Source organism: Giraffa tippelskirchi, chromosome 13 (assembly GCF_054371585.1).
Source record: "Giraffa tippelskirchi isolate mGirTip1 chromosome 13, T2T-mGirTip1v1.2.pri, whole genome shotgun sequence".
Taxonomy (NCBI): Eukaryota; Metazoa; Chordata; class Mammalia; order Artiodactyla; family Giraffidae; genus Giraffa; species Giraffa tippelskirchi.
The window spans coordinates 69,976,055-69,994,225 of NC_137287.1; the positions used below are offsets into that span (position 1 = coordinate 69,976,055).

General features: G+C 38.2%; 1 protein-coding gene across 1 annotated transcript in view; it reads left to right on the forward strand.

Annotated features, from left to right (window-relative positions):
• The window catches only part of GPR158 (G protein-coupled receptor 158), a 275,596-nt gene extending 260,160 nt beyond the window's left edge, over positions 1–15,436 (forward strand). Inside the window, exons 8-11 of the mRNA XM_081556821.1 lie at positions 5,433–5,571; positions 9,585–9,690; positions 13,011–13,157; positions 13,914–15,436. Of these exons, the coding sequence (XP_081412947.1) occupies positions 5,433–5,571; positions 9,585–9,690; positions 13,011–13,157; positions 13,914–15,392 (1,871 nt within the window). The 3' untranslated portion in view covers positions 15,393–15,436. The remainder of the gene's footprint in view (positions 1–5,432; positions 5,572–9,584; positions 9,691–13,010; positions 13,158–13,913) is intronic.
• The last annotated feature ends 2,735 nt before the right edge of the window (positions 15,437–18,171 follow it).

The window sequence follows — 18,171 nt, forward strand, 5'->3', positions numbered from 1 at the left end:
GCCTAAAGGACATGGAACAGGAGTAACTAAGATATCTGTAGTGATCACAGCTTCTAAGGAGTTTCAGCTCCCCCGTGGAACCTTTGGATTTTAAAGGGTGAAAAATTAAGATGGGGAAAAAAGGTTTTGTTGCTTCAGTAGAGATAGCCTATAGATTAACTCTGTTGTCAAAAGATTTTGGCAGCTCTTTTACTCGTACTAAAATGACTATCATAGTTTAAAAACAAGCTGCTAACCCATATGGACTGCAAATTCCAGCCTGTTATACCCCCATCCCACTCCGATGCCTGCAGTAACTGTGGCCAGCAGAGCCTTCTTCTGAGGTTTTAGTATGGAGGAATAGGAAGGTTTGTGAGTTTTCCTGTTTCAGCTCACTGAGACCCATTCCCCACAGTAGTCAAAACCAATGTTTATGCCTCTAGTAATAAAGCAAAAGAAAGTCTCCATCAAAGGATGTAATTTAGAGAACACTGGTCAGGAGAACCAGGAGACCTGGGATCCAGACTCCCTTCGTGGTGAGTCAGCAGGGGTGGAGCCAGCTTCTCAGTGGGCGTGTCCATGGGCGTGTCCTACGGCCCTGCTCTGCCCATCCCTTCCTTACTGCTCCCAGGAGCTGAGAAGGGGCAGGCATTCCTGGCCACAGAGCCCTAGTTGTGAACTCCTGGCAACATCCATCTTCTCCATGCTTCTCAGATGAATACACTGATTTTACGACAAACAGAATTCCTGCAACTCACCAACCACCCCCTTCATGGCCACATCCACACACTCAAAAATGTACCCCCAAGACCACGTGGTCTCACAAAGGCAATCCTCCCTTTAAAATTCTGCCAGAAGTATTCTTTTCATCGTTTTCACCACTGTAAATCTCACACCTATATTTATTCAAATCAAAGAAAAGACAAATAAGCCTCCAGAATATCAAGGTTTCTGTCTGCAGCCAAACCCTGGAATGCTGGAATTTGAGCTGTTTTCAAGCATTATTTAGTTGTTTGACCTAATGATAACTTCTGTGCAGTCCACCATATTATTAGAATAAAATGGAGTAAGTTTACTTTGTAAATATTCTAAGTGGATAGGATTTAGAGAAAAACAGAAGACGACATTAAAAGAAACACTTGGAAAAGGACAGCTGTTTCATAGACGACATTAAAAGAAACACTTGGAAAAGGACAGCTAACTGTTTCATTTATATATTTAGTTGTGCCATGTAAAAATAATTTTTAAATGTGCTAAGAAGCATAAGGCTTGGGTGGTGGCTCAGAGGGTAAAGAATCCTTCTGCAGTGTGGGAGACCTGGGTTCAATCCCTGGTTTGGGGATATCTGCTAGAGGAGGGCATGGCAACCCACTTCAGTATTCTTGCCTGGAGAATCCCCATGGACAGAGGAGCCTGGTGGGCTACACTCCTGGAGTCTCAAAGAGTCAGACACAACTGAGTGAAGAAGCACACAAGAAGCATAAAACATTATTAATACAAAATGCCTTCGCAGCATGGCAGAGCGGAGGATCACAGCGTGAGAGTCATTTGTACTTAGAGGTTGCTTTTCTCCAGCCCTTGTGGGTGTTCTAAGATCACCAACCTGGGACATCTTCAGTGTCAAAAAACTAATATTATTTCTCACTCCTTTGTTTGACCCAGGCCTTTGGAAAGATAACTTGAAATTACTTTCATTATGGTGTATTAATTTTTTAAAGGCTATGGTAGTTAACTTTTAAATGAAATGTTATTCCTTATAGATTAAAAATGGAATACCTCAGTTTTCTGAAAGCCCTATTTGAATCTTTAATTATAAATTCAATTAACTATATCCATGCCCCCCATCAATCGTTTGCCACCAGAAATTATTTTCTAAAGCAGAAGCACAACATATATTTCAACTCCCATAAAATAGCACTGCAAAATTTGGTAACATCTGCATATTTTCTTTACTGATTGCATGTTAGTCTGAAGTTAATTATATGAAACTGACTTTTTTTCCTCAGCACAACTTTTATAAATCACATTTAGTTTAATTGGTACTTTGAATAATAAATTGTTTTTCTGCTGGAGCATATTGTTTGATATTGCTAACGAAATGATCTTAATGTTCAGCTTAGCTGTTTTGGAGGAATATATGTCTTATATTTTTAAATGTAGTTCTCCATTGTAGCACACTAATTAACTTGATAACTATTTTCCTTTTTTTTTAAAAAAAAGTGTTCAGTATAACATTATATAAAAACACTGCTATAAGTGGCCAGGAGATAATGTTTTCATAATTCAGTTTTATGTGGGTCCTTCAACTACAGCACATTTTTGTGCTAGTGTTATTTAATAATATTTTGTATTCATCATTCTTGAGTGTCAAGTACCACACACTTAGTGGCCCATCAATAAGTATCATTTGCCTTTATTAATCATAATGCCAGTATGATCTTTAAATTGTGCATATAGATGTTAGATGGCTCTAGACATCCATCAGTGTTAAGTGGAGTGGCAAGGTAACAGAAAGCCTATATCTCTTAAATACATGGAACCGATATCATTTATATTCCTTCAATTCAACAAATATTTATTAAATCTTATCCATGTGTGATCAGTATCCTTGCTATCATCTTTGTGGGCAAAGGTAGAAAAAATAATTGAAAGACTCAGTTCTTGTCCTGAAAAATATCATCACAGTCAGGGCTCAAGACTCCATGAACAGTTTTCTCCCAGTTATATATTGTGTGGCATATTATTCTCTGCATTGTGTGGTATAGAGAGCTAAAAACTGTAAGAGATTAGAGGAAGGAAACTTCAATGTAAGTTAGAATCATGGCTGGGGACCTAGGGATGGAGGTGGGACCTGAATCAAACATCGAAAGATTGGTTAATATTTGGAAGTGTGGATGAGAGGAGATTTTGTGTGTGAGTAATAGCATAAACAAAGACTCAGAAGCAAGAATCTTTGGAGTGTTCAGAGGACAGTGAGTCTTCGTGGGTCAGCTCAGAGTTCACGTTGGGGAACTCTGGGAGTTCATGTTGGTTGTATAACATGAGGTCATAGAGGGTGAGAAGTGCCAGGCCAAGCACTTATAAAATAACAGTGAACTACTGAAGATTTCTAAATGAAGATACAAGCAGTTCCTCACAAGAGCTCACCTGAGGGTCAGAGACTAGACGGGAAATCAGGGTCTAAGAACTACAGCAGCACAAAAGAATAAGGCCAAGCAATGGGGCAGCCAACAGGAAGCCCTGGGGGGTAAGAAAGTCTTGAAACTTTCTGACAAGAAAGTCATCAAATTCTTGAAACATGTCTGCCCTGGCAGGAACCCCTGTAGTCTTCCATTGGGAACAGAAATTAATTCCAGGGTCCTAAGTGGATATGAATGAATATTCTAAGGGAAATATTAATATGAACCAGTGAACCCAAATGGAGATCTGGACAAATCCTGATATGATCAAAGTGGAGTTTTAGAAAAATGAACTTGTCTCTGTTATAAAGAATGAATTAATATAGGGTGAATCCAGGTTTAGATCGGCAGTTGATAAATAAGGAGTAAACTTACAGGAACTTAGGCAAAGATTGTAATTGTGGGCATTGAGAGAAGTGATACATATGAAAAATAAGTCTAGGTAGAAATGTATCAGTGAAAGGTGGCTCTGAGATTTCAAACCTGAGTGAAGAGGCAATAGTAATACCATGGACAGAAGTACAAGCCTTAGGAAAGGAAGCTTTCCATGAAGACCTTTTCCCAGTCCAGTTAGGTTGGCTAGGAAGAACATTCACAGACATGGCCAGTGGCCAACATACAGAATAATCGAGACCTCCACTCTCATATCATGGAGATCTTTGAGTGAGGTTCATTTTCTCTTTGGCTTTTGACCATATCAGGGTTTTTGAGTAACTCTTAAAAAATGTGTTTACTTAGGGCTTATTGTTTAAATACTGGTAGAAATATGCTGAAACTTTAGCAGGTAAAACACCTGGGCATATGGAACTGGAAATCAGTATTTCAGTATGCAAGTAGATTACCTCTAGGTTACGCATTTTGTGCAATGTTTTTGCTAATTAGAGCTTTCTTTTTGTTAATCGGGTATTATTGTCCCATGAGGTCACGTCACTAAGACAGAGAAAATGCATGGTAACAGTTACTTGATCAGAATAGGTTAAAGTTACAATGTTCAGTTTGAAAAAAATAGTCAAAAGAGGGACTTCCCTAATGGATCAGTGGTGAAGAGTCTTGCCCTTGCCTGGCAGTGCTAGAGACATGGGCTCAATCCCTCGTCTGGGAAGATCCCACATGCCGAGGAGCAGCTAAGCTCCTGTGCCACAACTACTGAACCTGTGCTCTAGAGCCCACACGCCACAACTACTGAAGCCCACACACCCCGGAGCCCGTGCTCCACAGCTAGAGAAGCTACCGAATGAGAAGTCCATGCATCACAATGAAGAAGTAGCCCCTGCTCACCACAATTAGAGAAAGTCTGAGCATAGCAACAAAGACCCAGCACAGCCAAATTTTTTTTTTTTTAATTTCAAAAAGTCAAAGGAGATGTTTAACAAAAAGAACTAATTATTTAACATTTGTTTTTATTTATCTGACGTCATCCCTATCAGAAACTGTTAAGTGCTTTCTGTCCATTATTTGATTTCATTAGCAAATAGCCCCATGAAATGTGTACATTTATTATCCTCATTTTCCAGAGAAGAAAACGGTGGCCAGAGGGTTAACTAGTGTCAGATAATGCAAAGTTAATTAGGGATCCAGCCAGAATTCCCCATCAGGTCTAGCATGACTCTGAAGCCCTATCCTTAACTGCTGCACTATCTTGTCTCTTCTGTCTTGAGCAAACAAACAAGGTGATGGTGAATTTCACTAAAACTTGGGCGTATACCCGCCAAAGATCAGATGTCTGTCAGGTGTGAAAGCCATGATGGTTCACTTATAAAATATGCCACTGCATGCTTAGCAACCAATTTTCTCACAGTTTGGGCAATGGAGGTCTTTGAACCAGACTCAGTGCTTAAATATCTTAAAGAACTTAAATATCTTGAAGCTGCATGTAAATACATTATAAGCCTTTTGCTACCTTGATGACTTTATTGTGACTCAGAGGCTCTGTGAACAGCTTAAACTTAGGTTCGGGATGTGGAAAATTATTTTACACATTGTAGGAAAAAGCTATTGATTCTCAAAAAAAAAAATCTGAGATACCACTTAATTAAAACACTTAATTAAAAATTATAATTAAATTTTTTAATTTAATTAAAAAATTTTAATTAAAAAATAAAATATACCTATGAATAAACATGGCCTATGTATTCATATATGAATGACATTTTTGTATGCATCTATTTCTGTGTGTTTCTATCATAGACACAAAGTGCCTGCTAAAGTGCTTAAATTTTACTTCTTCCTTCATAAAACTAACAGCGAATTGTGTGTTTTCTGTTCTTCTCACAGCTGAATTTTTATTCCTCCTGTGGGGTGTTTATCTCTGCTATGCAGTGCGGACGGTCCCTTCAGCATTTCATGAGCCACGCTATATGGCTGTTGCAGTTCACAATGAGCTCATTATCTCCGCTATATTCCATATAATTAGGCAAGTGATCTGTAGAGTCACAAAATAACTGTTTTATTTTTCTGATGTGTTTCAGTTTAATTTAAACAGCAAAACTGGATAAGATGCATAATGGAAAGATTTAGGAAGGATAGTGTTTTATACGTTGACTAATTTCTTTGTCACAGAAATGACGAATGAATATAGTTTTTGTTTTTAAACTCTGCTGTTCTTAGTTCCTTCTGATGAGCTGTTTATTGCCTTCATTTATTTGAAAGGGAACTCACTGTTACTGTATTATGTTAAACCACTTCTGGGGTTGTCATTGAGTGTTGTTTATAGTATGTCATACTTTTTGTTCTGAAGCTATACAGCAATACATACATACATTATAAAATAGATACAGATAAATCATCTATGATTTCACTCATGTTTATTATGTTAGTTTATACTTTTAAAATCCTAACACCCAGATAACTTACATATGTGAAATCTGTTGAATTCAAAAGCAAAATCCATTTCAAGTTGATGGCTGGATTTTGTGTGCAGTTGGATTTTTTTCATCATCACACTGTAGGGATGACTTTTCTATGGTAAGAATATATGGCCCTCCATTTCTTGTTGTTCCATATGTCTCCATAGCCAAAGAGTACAAAGAAGAAAGGAAGTGGCTTATGAGAAATGAAGAAAATGAAATATGCATGACTTATCTTTTGAGAATTTTCACCTGATTCATAATTGAAAATAAATCTCAGCAAGAAAATGAAAGGAATCCAATAGTTTGAAAAACAACAAAGAGATGCCATTCAATTACTTGAGATACATTAAAAGTTAAGACACACTTAAAGTAATTAGAAATTTTGAGTATTAGTCTTGGCCCTCAATGGAAAGAGAGATTAATGAAAGAATGAAAAAGTGATGATCTGTGGAAGTTTTACAGGATGTTTATCATCTCTCACTGTAGTCAGTAATCATAAAATGATATCTTGCATTCAGTTGATATCTGAATGCACAGCAATACTTCAGAAAACACTGTTTTAACAGAGCCAAAATGATAGGAAACATGTTAAATACTTGTTAAAAATAACTTTCTTATTTTGCTTAGACCTTTCCAACAGAGTCCCAAACAGCCCACCAGCTCAACCAGAAGAATCATATAAACCATGAGCTGTGTTCACGTAGACACACGCTCTATTCAAGGATAAGAAGCAATAACAATTTAAATCAGCTGGATTTACCTTGGCAAATTTTTCCTGGAGTGAAATAATATTAAATAAGGCATCCAACATCAGCAAAGATATTTTATATCGATAGGATATATATGCTCTTCTTATCTGCTTAAAATATAAAATTAGGTATACATATATGTATGTATTCATATTTGTACATACATATATATATATATACTAAAAACTATTACTACAGATTATGTACAGATTTGCTATCTTTCTTACCAAACTGTCAGACTGAACAAAAAGAACCAAAAATAACCTAAAAGGGTTAAGTCTAGAAGGATAAATAATGAGAAAGCATTTTGTTCAGTCAGTTCTTATTCTTTACTTATTTTTAATACTGAGCAGAAATCTAACTTTTGGGAAAGTGCAAAACTTTTTAAAAGTCTTCCTTTATTTTTAACCTCAATTTTCAAATATTTCTATGCACCTGACTTTCAGACCTATTTAGTTGAAATACTATTTTTTTTTAAATGAAGCTTTAATACTACTGCAAAATCCAGCTGTTTTTAAGATATTTCTAATCAGAAGTACAACCTAAAAAGAATCTGTCAGTAATTAAAAGCTGATTAAGGACAATTGATGTTAGTATATTTCAAAATTATTTTTTGAAAGAGTCACTGGTTTAGTTCAAAATATATGTACCCATTCTTTTCTCCAGATATTGTCAGGCTAGTTTCAACTTCTGTTGGCATTTGAGATAGGAATTCCCTGTACATAAGATGCTTTTAGACTGTAAATCCATCTCCTCTGATGTACCTGTCTGCTCTAGGACTGGCTATGGCCCCAGAAGATTGGTGTTGTATTATTTTCAGGGGTACATTTTATATTGCTTCAGTGCTTCAATACTGTTGTCTCAAAGACTGTAACTTTTTATTAAGTAAGATAGTCCTATTTTAGCACTTAAAAAGAAATCTTACCTGTCCTAGCACAGATGGGATTCCAAAGTATTCCATCCCTGAACACAATGAATATTCAGTCATGTTCAAAGCAGGTATGAAGCTACCCTTCTCACAAAGGAATTCAGAAAGATGTTAATCCAGAGAATCTCTTTTGGTTGTCTGTGAAGGACCATAGTTGTTCTGCACTTCTGTCTAAGTCTATGTTGCTTATGTCTCCAGAAAAGGGAAAAGACTCTCTCTGCATTTTGATAACCCCTGAGCTTCCATTTGACCTTGATTTTGGAGGAGTAGGGAGATGGGGGTAAAAATGAGGAAGAAATAGCCTTGATGGAAATTTTATCTTAAATATTAATAATATGTATTTAGTAAATTTGTCTTGAATATGATATAGTGCAGAAATGAAATTAGTCTCCTCTATTTCTAGATTCATACATGTTTATTTCGGGCTTCCCAGGTTGTGCTAGTGGTAAAGAAATTACGTGTGTTAGTCCTTCAGTCCTGTCCAACTCTTTGTGACCACATGGACTGTAGCCCACGAGGCTCCTCTTTGCATAGGATTTCCCAGGCAAGAATACGGAGTGGGTTGGCATTTTCTTCTCCAGGGGGTCTTCCTAACCCAGGGTAAAGAACCCACCCGCAATGCAGGAGACCGGAGTTCAGGCCCTAGGTCAGGAAGATCCCCTGGAGTAGGAAGTGGCAACCCACTCTTGTATTCTTGCCTGGAGAATCTCATGGACAGAAGAGCCTGGCAGGCTATAGTCCATAACATTGCAAAGAGTCAGACGTGACTGAAGTGACTTAGCACACATGCATACATGTTTATTTCACGATTATATCATAAGCATTCTCTTAGGATTTAGCTTTTCGAATTTGATGATGCATATCATTGAAACAAAATGCTAACTCTCTAATTCCAAAATCTCATAGTTAGCTTTCATGGATAAACAACAGATGGGAGACTTTAAAAGAATATGAGTGCAAAATGACCTTAATAAAAGCAATAACCTGGTTTTTGCATAAAGATGAATCCTTAAAACACGAGTTTTAGTTTGTACATGTACCTACTGATTTTTCAAAATATTCCAAAATTGTGAGGACAGATATCAATAATGAATTTTTCCTACTTGCAGGGCCATCCTGGAACAGAGCATTATAAATTCCTCTATAAGATTTTAAGTATGACATTTTAAATTATCTTAAAATAATTTGATGCTCTATAAAAATGAAAATTTATATTTTAAAAGATGCACTTTATACATCTACTATATTTCAGTGTTTAAAATAGTTTAAAAAAGATGTACTTTATAAATCATTAGTATATTCATTTTTCCCATTACATTGTTTACCATATCAGTCTCTGGGATCATTCACTAAGATACATATTTACCCATTTGTTTCCTTAGTTCTAATTAATGTTTTTAAATGAAGACTGTTATGATCAAGAGTTATTTGACTGTGTCTGATAATCCAAATTTCCCTGAAACAATCAATTTTTACCCTACTCTTCTTTTGAAGAATTCACATGTGTTCACTGCTTATGCTTTGCACATTCAACTTACCTACAAAATAATCAAGAAAATGTTTAGCACATTATATAAGTATATGCTATCTTTCTTACTACTGATAATTTAAGGAAATAAAGAGTTTATGTCTTATGCATCTAGTTAGGGTTCCTTAGACCCTTATTCTTCTGTGATGAAAATAGTGGGTTGGACAAAAAGTTCATTTGCATTTTAGTTTTTCCATAAGATCTTACAGAAAAACCTGAAGGAACTTTTTGGCCAACGTAATATATGTTGTAGAAACAGCAGTATGATTTCTTACTTCCTTGCTTTTACTGATACATTGAGGAAAAGCAAGTATCATAGTGTTTTAAGTAGAGATCTTGTTGGGTTGCTAATATGGTGAATTCTCATTTCAGATTTGTTCTTGCCTCAAGACTTCAGTCTGATTGGATGTTGATGCTGTATTTTGCACATACTCATTTGACTGTGACAGTCACCATTGGGTTGCTTTTGATTCCAAAGGTATTTCTCCAACATTCCTTTTCTCTTGAAAGACAGTTATTTTAAATGAGAATGAAATTGGTTCTTCTTTGAAAAATATCTGACAATATAGGCAAAGGGTGGTGTGAAGATTTGTTTAACATGCTACCATATTTTTAAAACTCAGGAAACTATTAATAGGCATCTCTTTTCTTTGGAGATTCATTAAACATCTCACATAATATTCAACTACCTTAATCTGTACAAAAACCATCATCATCCAGTCCAGTCCTTTTCCAAACATTTTGCCATCTATTTATGTTTTAATTATTAGGGGTTCAAGGTGGTCTTTCATTGTAGCTATAACCTCAAGATCATTTTTAAACAGAATTATCTTTTTCTACGAATACTCTTATTTGAATTCATATTCAAGAAAGTGTTGTGTTTTAATCATTCAGAGAATTTTTATGTAAATAGAAATAATTACAATGTTGAATAAAAAGAATCTTCCTTAACAATGAGAGATTCTGACAGAGACTTATCTAGGCAGCGTTCTGAAGTGGAAGAAAGTGGGCCAGGACTCAGAAGGCAGGGATTCTGAGCTCATGCCCTACCCTAAGCTGACCGTGTGATGTGGCGTCAGCCAAGACTTTCCATCTCTCTGAGTTTCAGTTTCCTCATCTATGACATGATAGCAATAAGTCTGCTTGGAATAAAATGATCTCAGAGCTTGGGGGAAAACATACATATTATCATCATTTTCCTTTTTTACATGTAGGAAAACAAAATATTAGAATATTGTATAGCTTTATCAGTGTCCTATAATACAACATTAGCCAAAATCAGAATTGTGATTTCTTTCTCTACCTCAGCTCTCACAATTAACCAAAACACTGAAATTCAACCTAATTGAAAAGGCTAAGCAATTTTAAACAGAGAGTCATACCTAATTTCTTCCTTACTTGAATGACACCAGATAGTCATAATTTTTGTGGATTAGTCTGTTACTGCAGTTTATCTTAATCATTTTTATACTTTGTATAATATGATTATATTTTTACTAGATGAGTATGTACTCAGACTATTTATTGATTGATTCAATAAATTGTTGAGCTCCAGAAAGAATTGAAAGAATATGTTCATATAGAAATTTGTTTATGATGTCTCTTAACTTGACTGTAGTGAGGCATCATGGGTGTTTGCATATGTCCAGACTCATCAAATTGTAGACATTTAATATGTACAGTTCTCCGCATATGAATTATATCTCAATAAAGCTGGTTTAAATTTTTTTCTTTAATTTTTACATGAATGTTCATGTAGCCCAAAAGTGGAAAGAACCCAAATGTCCATCAGCTGATAATGTGTAAACAAAATGTCAAATACTCACACAATGAAATATTATTCATCAATTAAAAGTAATAAAGCGCTGATACATGCTACAATTTGTACAAACCTTTAAAACATTATGCCAAGTGAAGGAAGCCAGATAAAAGAGGCCACATATTATATGATTCCATTTATGTGAAATGTAATAGACAGCTCTGAAGAGACAGAAAGTGGATGAGTAGTGCTGGGGAAAAAAGGGGCTGGGAGTGACTGCTTAATTGGTTTAAAAAGGTTTCTTTTGGGGGTGATGAAAGCATTCTGGAATTAGATGGTGGTGATGATTGTACAGCCTCAAGAATATACTAAAAAACACTGATTTGTATAGTTTAAAATTGAGAATGTTATGATATGTGAGTTATATCTCAATAAATAAGTAATTTAAAACAGTATTGAGGAGCTTTGTTCAATATCCTAGAATAAGAGTAATGAACAGACCTAAGTCTGTGCTCTCATGGTACTTATATTCTGGAGGAGGAGAGAAGGAAATGGAAAAGACAAACAGAATAAATGTTTAAAATAGTATTTTAGATAGAGATACACGTTAAGGAAAAATCAGAAAGCAGGAAATGGACAATACCTGACAAGTTACTGTTCTTTAAGCTCACGATAATCTATAAGACTTTGCCCAAGAAAAATAATGCCACCCTTATAAGTAATCTTCAGCTGGTTTAACTAGTAGCATGTGAGATTTTGGAGGACTGGGATCTATTTTCTTAATCTTTGTGGCCTCAAGTTTATGGCACATGTGGTTCCCACAAACATACATAGAAGAGTGAGTGGGAAAGTTCATCAGTTTCTGTGGTTTCTCAGCCAGTCCCAAATACAAAATATTCATTATTACTTAAAGAATTGCCATTTTACATATTATCTCCAATTTATGTTCACCTGCCTAGCTGAATATTTGAACAACAGTTGACGTTAAAACATCTCTGTGTTTCTGTATCAAAGGGCAGTCTGTTCATTTTTTAAAGAAATATTTCACCTGATGGCCAGCTGAGAGAAGAGAACCCATGTCCAATTTTCACAGAACAGTCACTTGGTTTATTCATTGTGTAAAGTGTGGCGGGATGCTTTAGATTCTCTCCGTTTCCATCGTTTACCCAATTCCCTCTTCCTTACTTCTGCACTTGAAGAAGAGTAGAGACAGCAAGACTACATGAAACTGAAAAATGTCCAAAGACTCCATGAAGATAACTAGAATATACCAAAAGGTGATGAAAGGAACTTGAGAATACTGATGAGCTAGAGGGAAAAAAAAATCCGTTATTTCAGTGATTCTTTGCATTTTTAAACTTAGATACCATTCAGCCCAAAAGCCCTGTAAGCTAAGAGCATCACCATGCTCCTCAGAGGTTCCATGGCCCAGTTAAGATCTCACTGACAACACAGTCAAGGCTGGAATTCAGATCTCCTATCCTCTCAGTTTTGAAAGTAATTTGTTTGAAACTCTGTGTGATGGACTGAAAGTCACAGTCCTGTGATCATTCCAATTTGTGCCCATAGATGAAATACAGCCTCCTCTGTGTGAAGTGAAATGACACTAGATAGACCCCACTGCTGGAAAAAAATATTCCTACTCAGTCGCCAGTGGGTCCAAATCGCTGCTTTGAGAGTACAGTGTACTCAGAGTACCCTCAGAGAACCTTTCTTTGGGTTCTTCTACTTATTTTCATTTTAAAATGCAAGTATCATTGAAGAGAAATAATGTGAGTTAACCCTGGGAACCTGAAAAAAATAAAAGAACAAAAATAGAAATCAAAGAGTGAACCAAGTATTAATACCTCATTCTAAGGACTCTATCGTGTAACAAGGACAACAGAACAAAATATGGCAGCAAATCTTTTGTAAAGAGTTCAATGAATGAATTCATCTTAGCTGAGGAAATGATGCAACATTAGAACCTTTAGAAAAATTATTATGCTGTGTCCTCCAGTGGATTAATATCTACAGCTCGTATTGAATCTCTGTTGCAGTTTTCACATTCAAGCAATAACCCACGAGATGACATTGCAACGGAAGCATACGAAGATGAGCTAGACATGGGCCGATCTGGATCCTACCTGAACAGCAGTATCAATTCAGCCTGGAGTGAGCACAGCTTGGATCCAGAAGACATTCGGGTAACACCAGCATTTCTACTTTTCTGTTTTAGATTAGGCCCATTCATACATCATACATGTGTGGACAGGTGTTCATGTGCTCTTCTTTGTGTTACAGAACTTGTGTGATTATGTAAGGACTGAAGGCATCACATGCAGAGATCATCCAGTCCTGAAACATAGAATCACAGTATAAGTTAGACCACATAGGCCAATCTTGATCATCTTAACTGACTTAAGCCGCCATGATGATAAACTGGTTATATGTCCCATGATAATGGTTTAGGAGATCTTGCTGATGGGAAGACAAATAGACCTGTGAGCAGAGAGTGTGGATTATTTAAAGTAATCTGTGACAATATGTCAGCATTTGGAGGAAGAAGATGCTTTTAGTATTTGATGGTCAGTTGTACAGTAAAATCCTAATCTAACATTAGGTGTAATTTTATCAATGGCTCCGTGTTGCTTCCAGTATTATTCAGGAATAAGATTTTATCAGTAGATAACAGGCTGTGTTTTGTCATGATCCAGGCTCAGCCTGGTCCATGCAGTTAACAAGTTCAAAGCGCCCATTCCATGAAGCAAGGGCAGAATGCAGGGGTTCGGGTCCTAAAGTTCAGACACTCTGTGAAACAAGATACAGAGGAGTCAGGAGAAAGTTGAGGAGTGGAGATGTTAGGAAAAGCTCTGTGTATGGACTTCACGTTACAGTAGGCGTTATTAGCTGGCTGGAATGCTACATCCCCCATCACTTTGAATCTGCTCTTATTCTGGCAGGATGAGCTGAAGAAACTCTACGCCCAATTGGAAATCTATAAGAGGAAGAAGATGATCACGAATAATCCCCACCTTCAGAAAAAGCGGTGCTCCAAGAAGGGCTTAGGCCGTTCCATCATGAGGCGGATCACAGAGATCCCAGAGACAGTCAGCCGGCAGTGCTCCAAGGAGGACAAGGATGCTGGGGAGCATGGCTCAGCTAAGGGGGCCGGCGCAGGCAGGAAGAACCCCCAGGAGGCTGCGGGTGGCGCTGGGAAGCCCAAGGAGGAGTCCCTGCGGAACCGGGTCTTCTCGCTCAAGAAATCGCACAGCACCTATGAGCATGTGCGGGAGCAATCAGGCGGCCCAAGCAGCCCTCCTGCCCAGAGCCATGAGGAGGAGGAGGCTACAGACAACTCTGTGCTGGGGTCTCCAGTGGGAGCAAACCGACCCCGACCCCTGCAAGAGGACAGCCAGGCCGTGTCCACTGAGTCCGTGCCTCTGGTGTGTAAGTCGGCCAGCGCCCACAACCTCAGCTCAGAGAAGAAGCCCGGGCCCTCCCGCACATCAGTATTACAGAAGTCCCTCAGCGTCATTGCCAGTGCCAAGGAGAAAACACTTGGATTGGCCGGGAAAACCCAGGCAGCCTGCGTGGAGGAGCGGGCCAAAGCCCAGAAAGCTCTGCCCAGAGACAAAGAGACAAATAGAAAATACTCCAATTCAGATAACGCAGAGACTGAAGACTCTGCCCCCCCAAACTCCAGTCATTCTGAGGAGCCAAGAAAACCCCAGAAATCGGGGATTATGAAGCAACAAAGGGCCAACCCCCCCACTGCCAATTCAGACCTGAGCCCAGGTGCCACCCAGATGAAGGACAACTTTGACATTGGGGAAGTGTGCCCCTGGGAGATCTATGACCTGGCCCCCGGGCCCGTGCCTTTAGAATCGAAAGTTCAAAAGCATGTATCGATCGCAGCTTCTGAAATGGAGAAGAACCCAATTTTTTCCTTAAAGGAGAAATCTCATCCCAAGCCCAAGGCAGCTGACCTGTGTCATCAGTCCAATCCGAAGAGCGTAGACAAGGCCGAGGTGTGTCCTTGGGAGAGCCAAGGTCAGTCCCTCTTTGAAGAGGAGAAGTATTTGATGTCCAAGACTCAGGTTCCCCTGGGAAGAGCTCAAGGTCAGAACGGTGGCCAGCATTGTGCAACCGGTGTGTGTGCTGGGCAGTGTGAAGAACTGCCTTCCAAAGCTGTAGCATCAAAAGTGGAGAATGAAAACCTCAACCAACTAGGAGAGCAGGAGAAAAAGACATCTTCCTCTGAGCGAAACGTGCCTGACTCCCAGAACTCAAGTAATAACTTTCAGCCACCTTTAATGTTGCGAGCTGAGGTGTGTCCCTGGGAGTTTGAGACCCCAGATAAACCAAGTGCTGAAAGAAGTGTAGCTTTCCCTGCCTCTTCTGCTTTAAGTGCAAATAAGATACCAGGGCCTCGGAAGTAAGAGGTCTGGGGTACTTTTAAAGTGTAGCATCCCCAGAAAGAAAAGGAGAAGGAAGAAACACTGAATTTGATATAAGACAGGAGATACAAGGATCAGAAATACCCATGGAGTATTGACCGGTCGGGGGAAATGGGAAAGACAGGGATGGAAGAGGGTGTAGGGAGACTGGCTTCAGTGAAGAAGTTAGACTGGCCAGGAAGGCCTTTCCCCAGGGAACACTGGGGAAATCCTTACACTTGAGCGTGTTTGGGGGAAGGAGACCTCAATGTCTGCCCCTGATCAATACATATCCTTGGGACTTGGAAGATCCCAAGCAAGGCAAACCAGAAGACACAGAAGAGGTACAAGATTTTGCAAAGGGGAAGAAGGTATCGATGTCTGTGCCCCAAATTCTAAGTAGCTGACTAAAAAGAACTTACTTTACCTATTTAACCTTGATAGCACTGCTAACTTAATGCATCCAAAAATCCCTTTTATATTAATGATGGCTCTCATTTTCTTATCAATGTCTGTTTCAGTACCTTGTTATGTCTCATATTCAAGCATTCCAGATTGTATAATTTTTGCAAATAACTTTGATATTATGTGACACAACACATTTATGCAATCAGCCGCTACTCAATTGTTATTGCAACTTACAGAAATACCCGCTATCTATCAACTTTAGATGATCCTTGAAGTACAGTAAGCTTTCTCTGGCTTGGGAAGCCATAATTGTTATGATAAAAATCCTTTTAGTTTGGGCTGTGATTTATATATTGTGAATTTGGATTTGACTCTATGATTTCACATCATGGTTTGTTATACTGTCTTCATCAGGGTCTTCTTTTTAATACAAGTTGAGTGAATTGTTTTGCACTTTTCCTGTGAGGACGCAGAAGCTTTATTAATATTGGAGATCAAGTGGTCCTTCTTAGTCACACGTCTCAATAAGTTAAGGACAACTTATCTATTGTTTGTTCAAAGTCGGAGATAGATAACGCCTTCATTCCAATTAATTGTCCCTTTTAACTCTTAACAGTATTTCATACTTAGCAGCATTTCGTAAGGAAGGAAGAAGCTAGGAGTGAGAAAAATATACTGTGCATTATTATTACCATTGGAAAGGGAAGCTTCCAGGAATGACAAGAGAATTCCTGGACTGCAGAGCCAGGGAATTTGCCTTGAAAACAAAGACAGAAAGGGAGCTCCCATTAGCACTTTCAAGGGATTATATTTTTAAAGAGAGAAAATTATTATAGCATCAAGATCATAATATGGATATATTTTTATTATACATACTAAATATATAATATTTTAAATTACCTTAAACTACTTATTCTCATAAACTCTTATTCATTACTTCAGGCAGGGGTAGAACTTGCTGGCTCGAATCCCAAAGAAGTTTATAACTAGAGCTACTCAAAGCCTATGAGGCAATGTGGGCTCTTCATTCTTCCAAGCGCTGGAAAACTTCCAAGTCCTGCACATGGCCTAGGTGAGCTACCAGGCTCAACATTTCAAATGTCAGGTTTATTTGCAAGGCGGAACAGCCCCCAACCCCCAAAGTGTACTTCATAAAATGCATTGCATTCCACACTGATCACCTGGAATGGAAATCCGAAGCTGCTGATTTAGCCCTACTGGTGTGATCATGCAAAGAGATTCCATCGCAAAGCTCAGTCTCATTTTCTTTTAGGATGAATCACTTGAAAATAGAACCCTGACTTCCTTTCTCTCACACTAAACACTAAAGTACCGTGGCTTGTTCGGCTAGGACATTCACAGCCTAAGTTAACTGTTTTTTCATTTTTCTGAGCAGCAAGGAGAAACATGCTAGGGGGATAGAAGATGAGAAAAGGGAATCCAAAAGTGGATACAGGGCTGTTCTTAGTACTACACTCAGTGGAAGAGGATAACCAGAAATAATTCTTATTCATCATCAGAATTTTCTCAGTGATTTGTCTTCAGGATTAACAGGCATTTCCCCATTTTGCAAAGCTGTGTGTAGATCTTCCTCACCCATTTGCTTGCTTCGTGCATTACTCAGGATGGTGGGGTAGGTTTGAAGAGATATAGAAATTCTATTTGTTTGTGCTTTCTTCATGCATTTCCTTCTCCCCTCCCTTTTCAATCAAAGCCTATCTACTGGGTGACCTTGGAATACGACTTCAAGGTACCAAGTTGTGAATTTGGTTTGGAGCATCCAGAACCACCTACTTTTTTCATTTATGTCCAAGATCTGTTAGCACTTTATTAACTTTTTCAGAAATAAGCAGTCAGGCATCAGTGATTTTTCACTGCACTTCAGGATGACTCTGCTACAGATGTGGCCTAAAGAAGACTTGCCAGGTTCTACCTTAGTACAGCCCATAGATTCTCCTCCACCAGCATCAATCAACGAGAGCACCTAGGGCATTCCCCTAGCCTTTCATTGCTATTACTTATCACCAAGAGAAGCTTAAACTTGCAACCCTTAAGGTTATTTTCCCAGATTGATAACAGTAAGCAAGCAAGTGAAGAAGCTCTATGAAGTTCACAAACATTTGCTAGGTTGTCCTTCTCAGTGCATGTTCAGGCTGCATCCTGTCCTTGTTTTTAAGCCAGGGTTTATAAATAAGTAGATTTATACCAATCTTAATAGAACTGTATATTTTATGCAAGAGTTCAATGCTTTACGACTTGAATTATAACCCAGCCCATTGTAAACTTTGGTGGCCATATGGATTTGACACTCGACAGTTCTCTTGTATTTGCTTCCTAGGTTTCTGCATGCAAGTGATGACAGGTAGGACTGAAA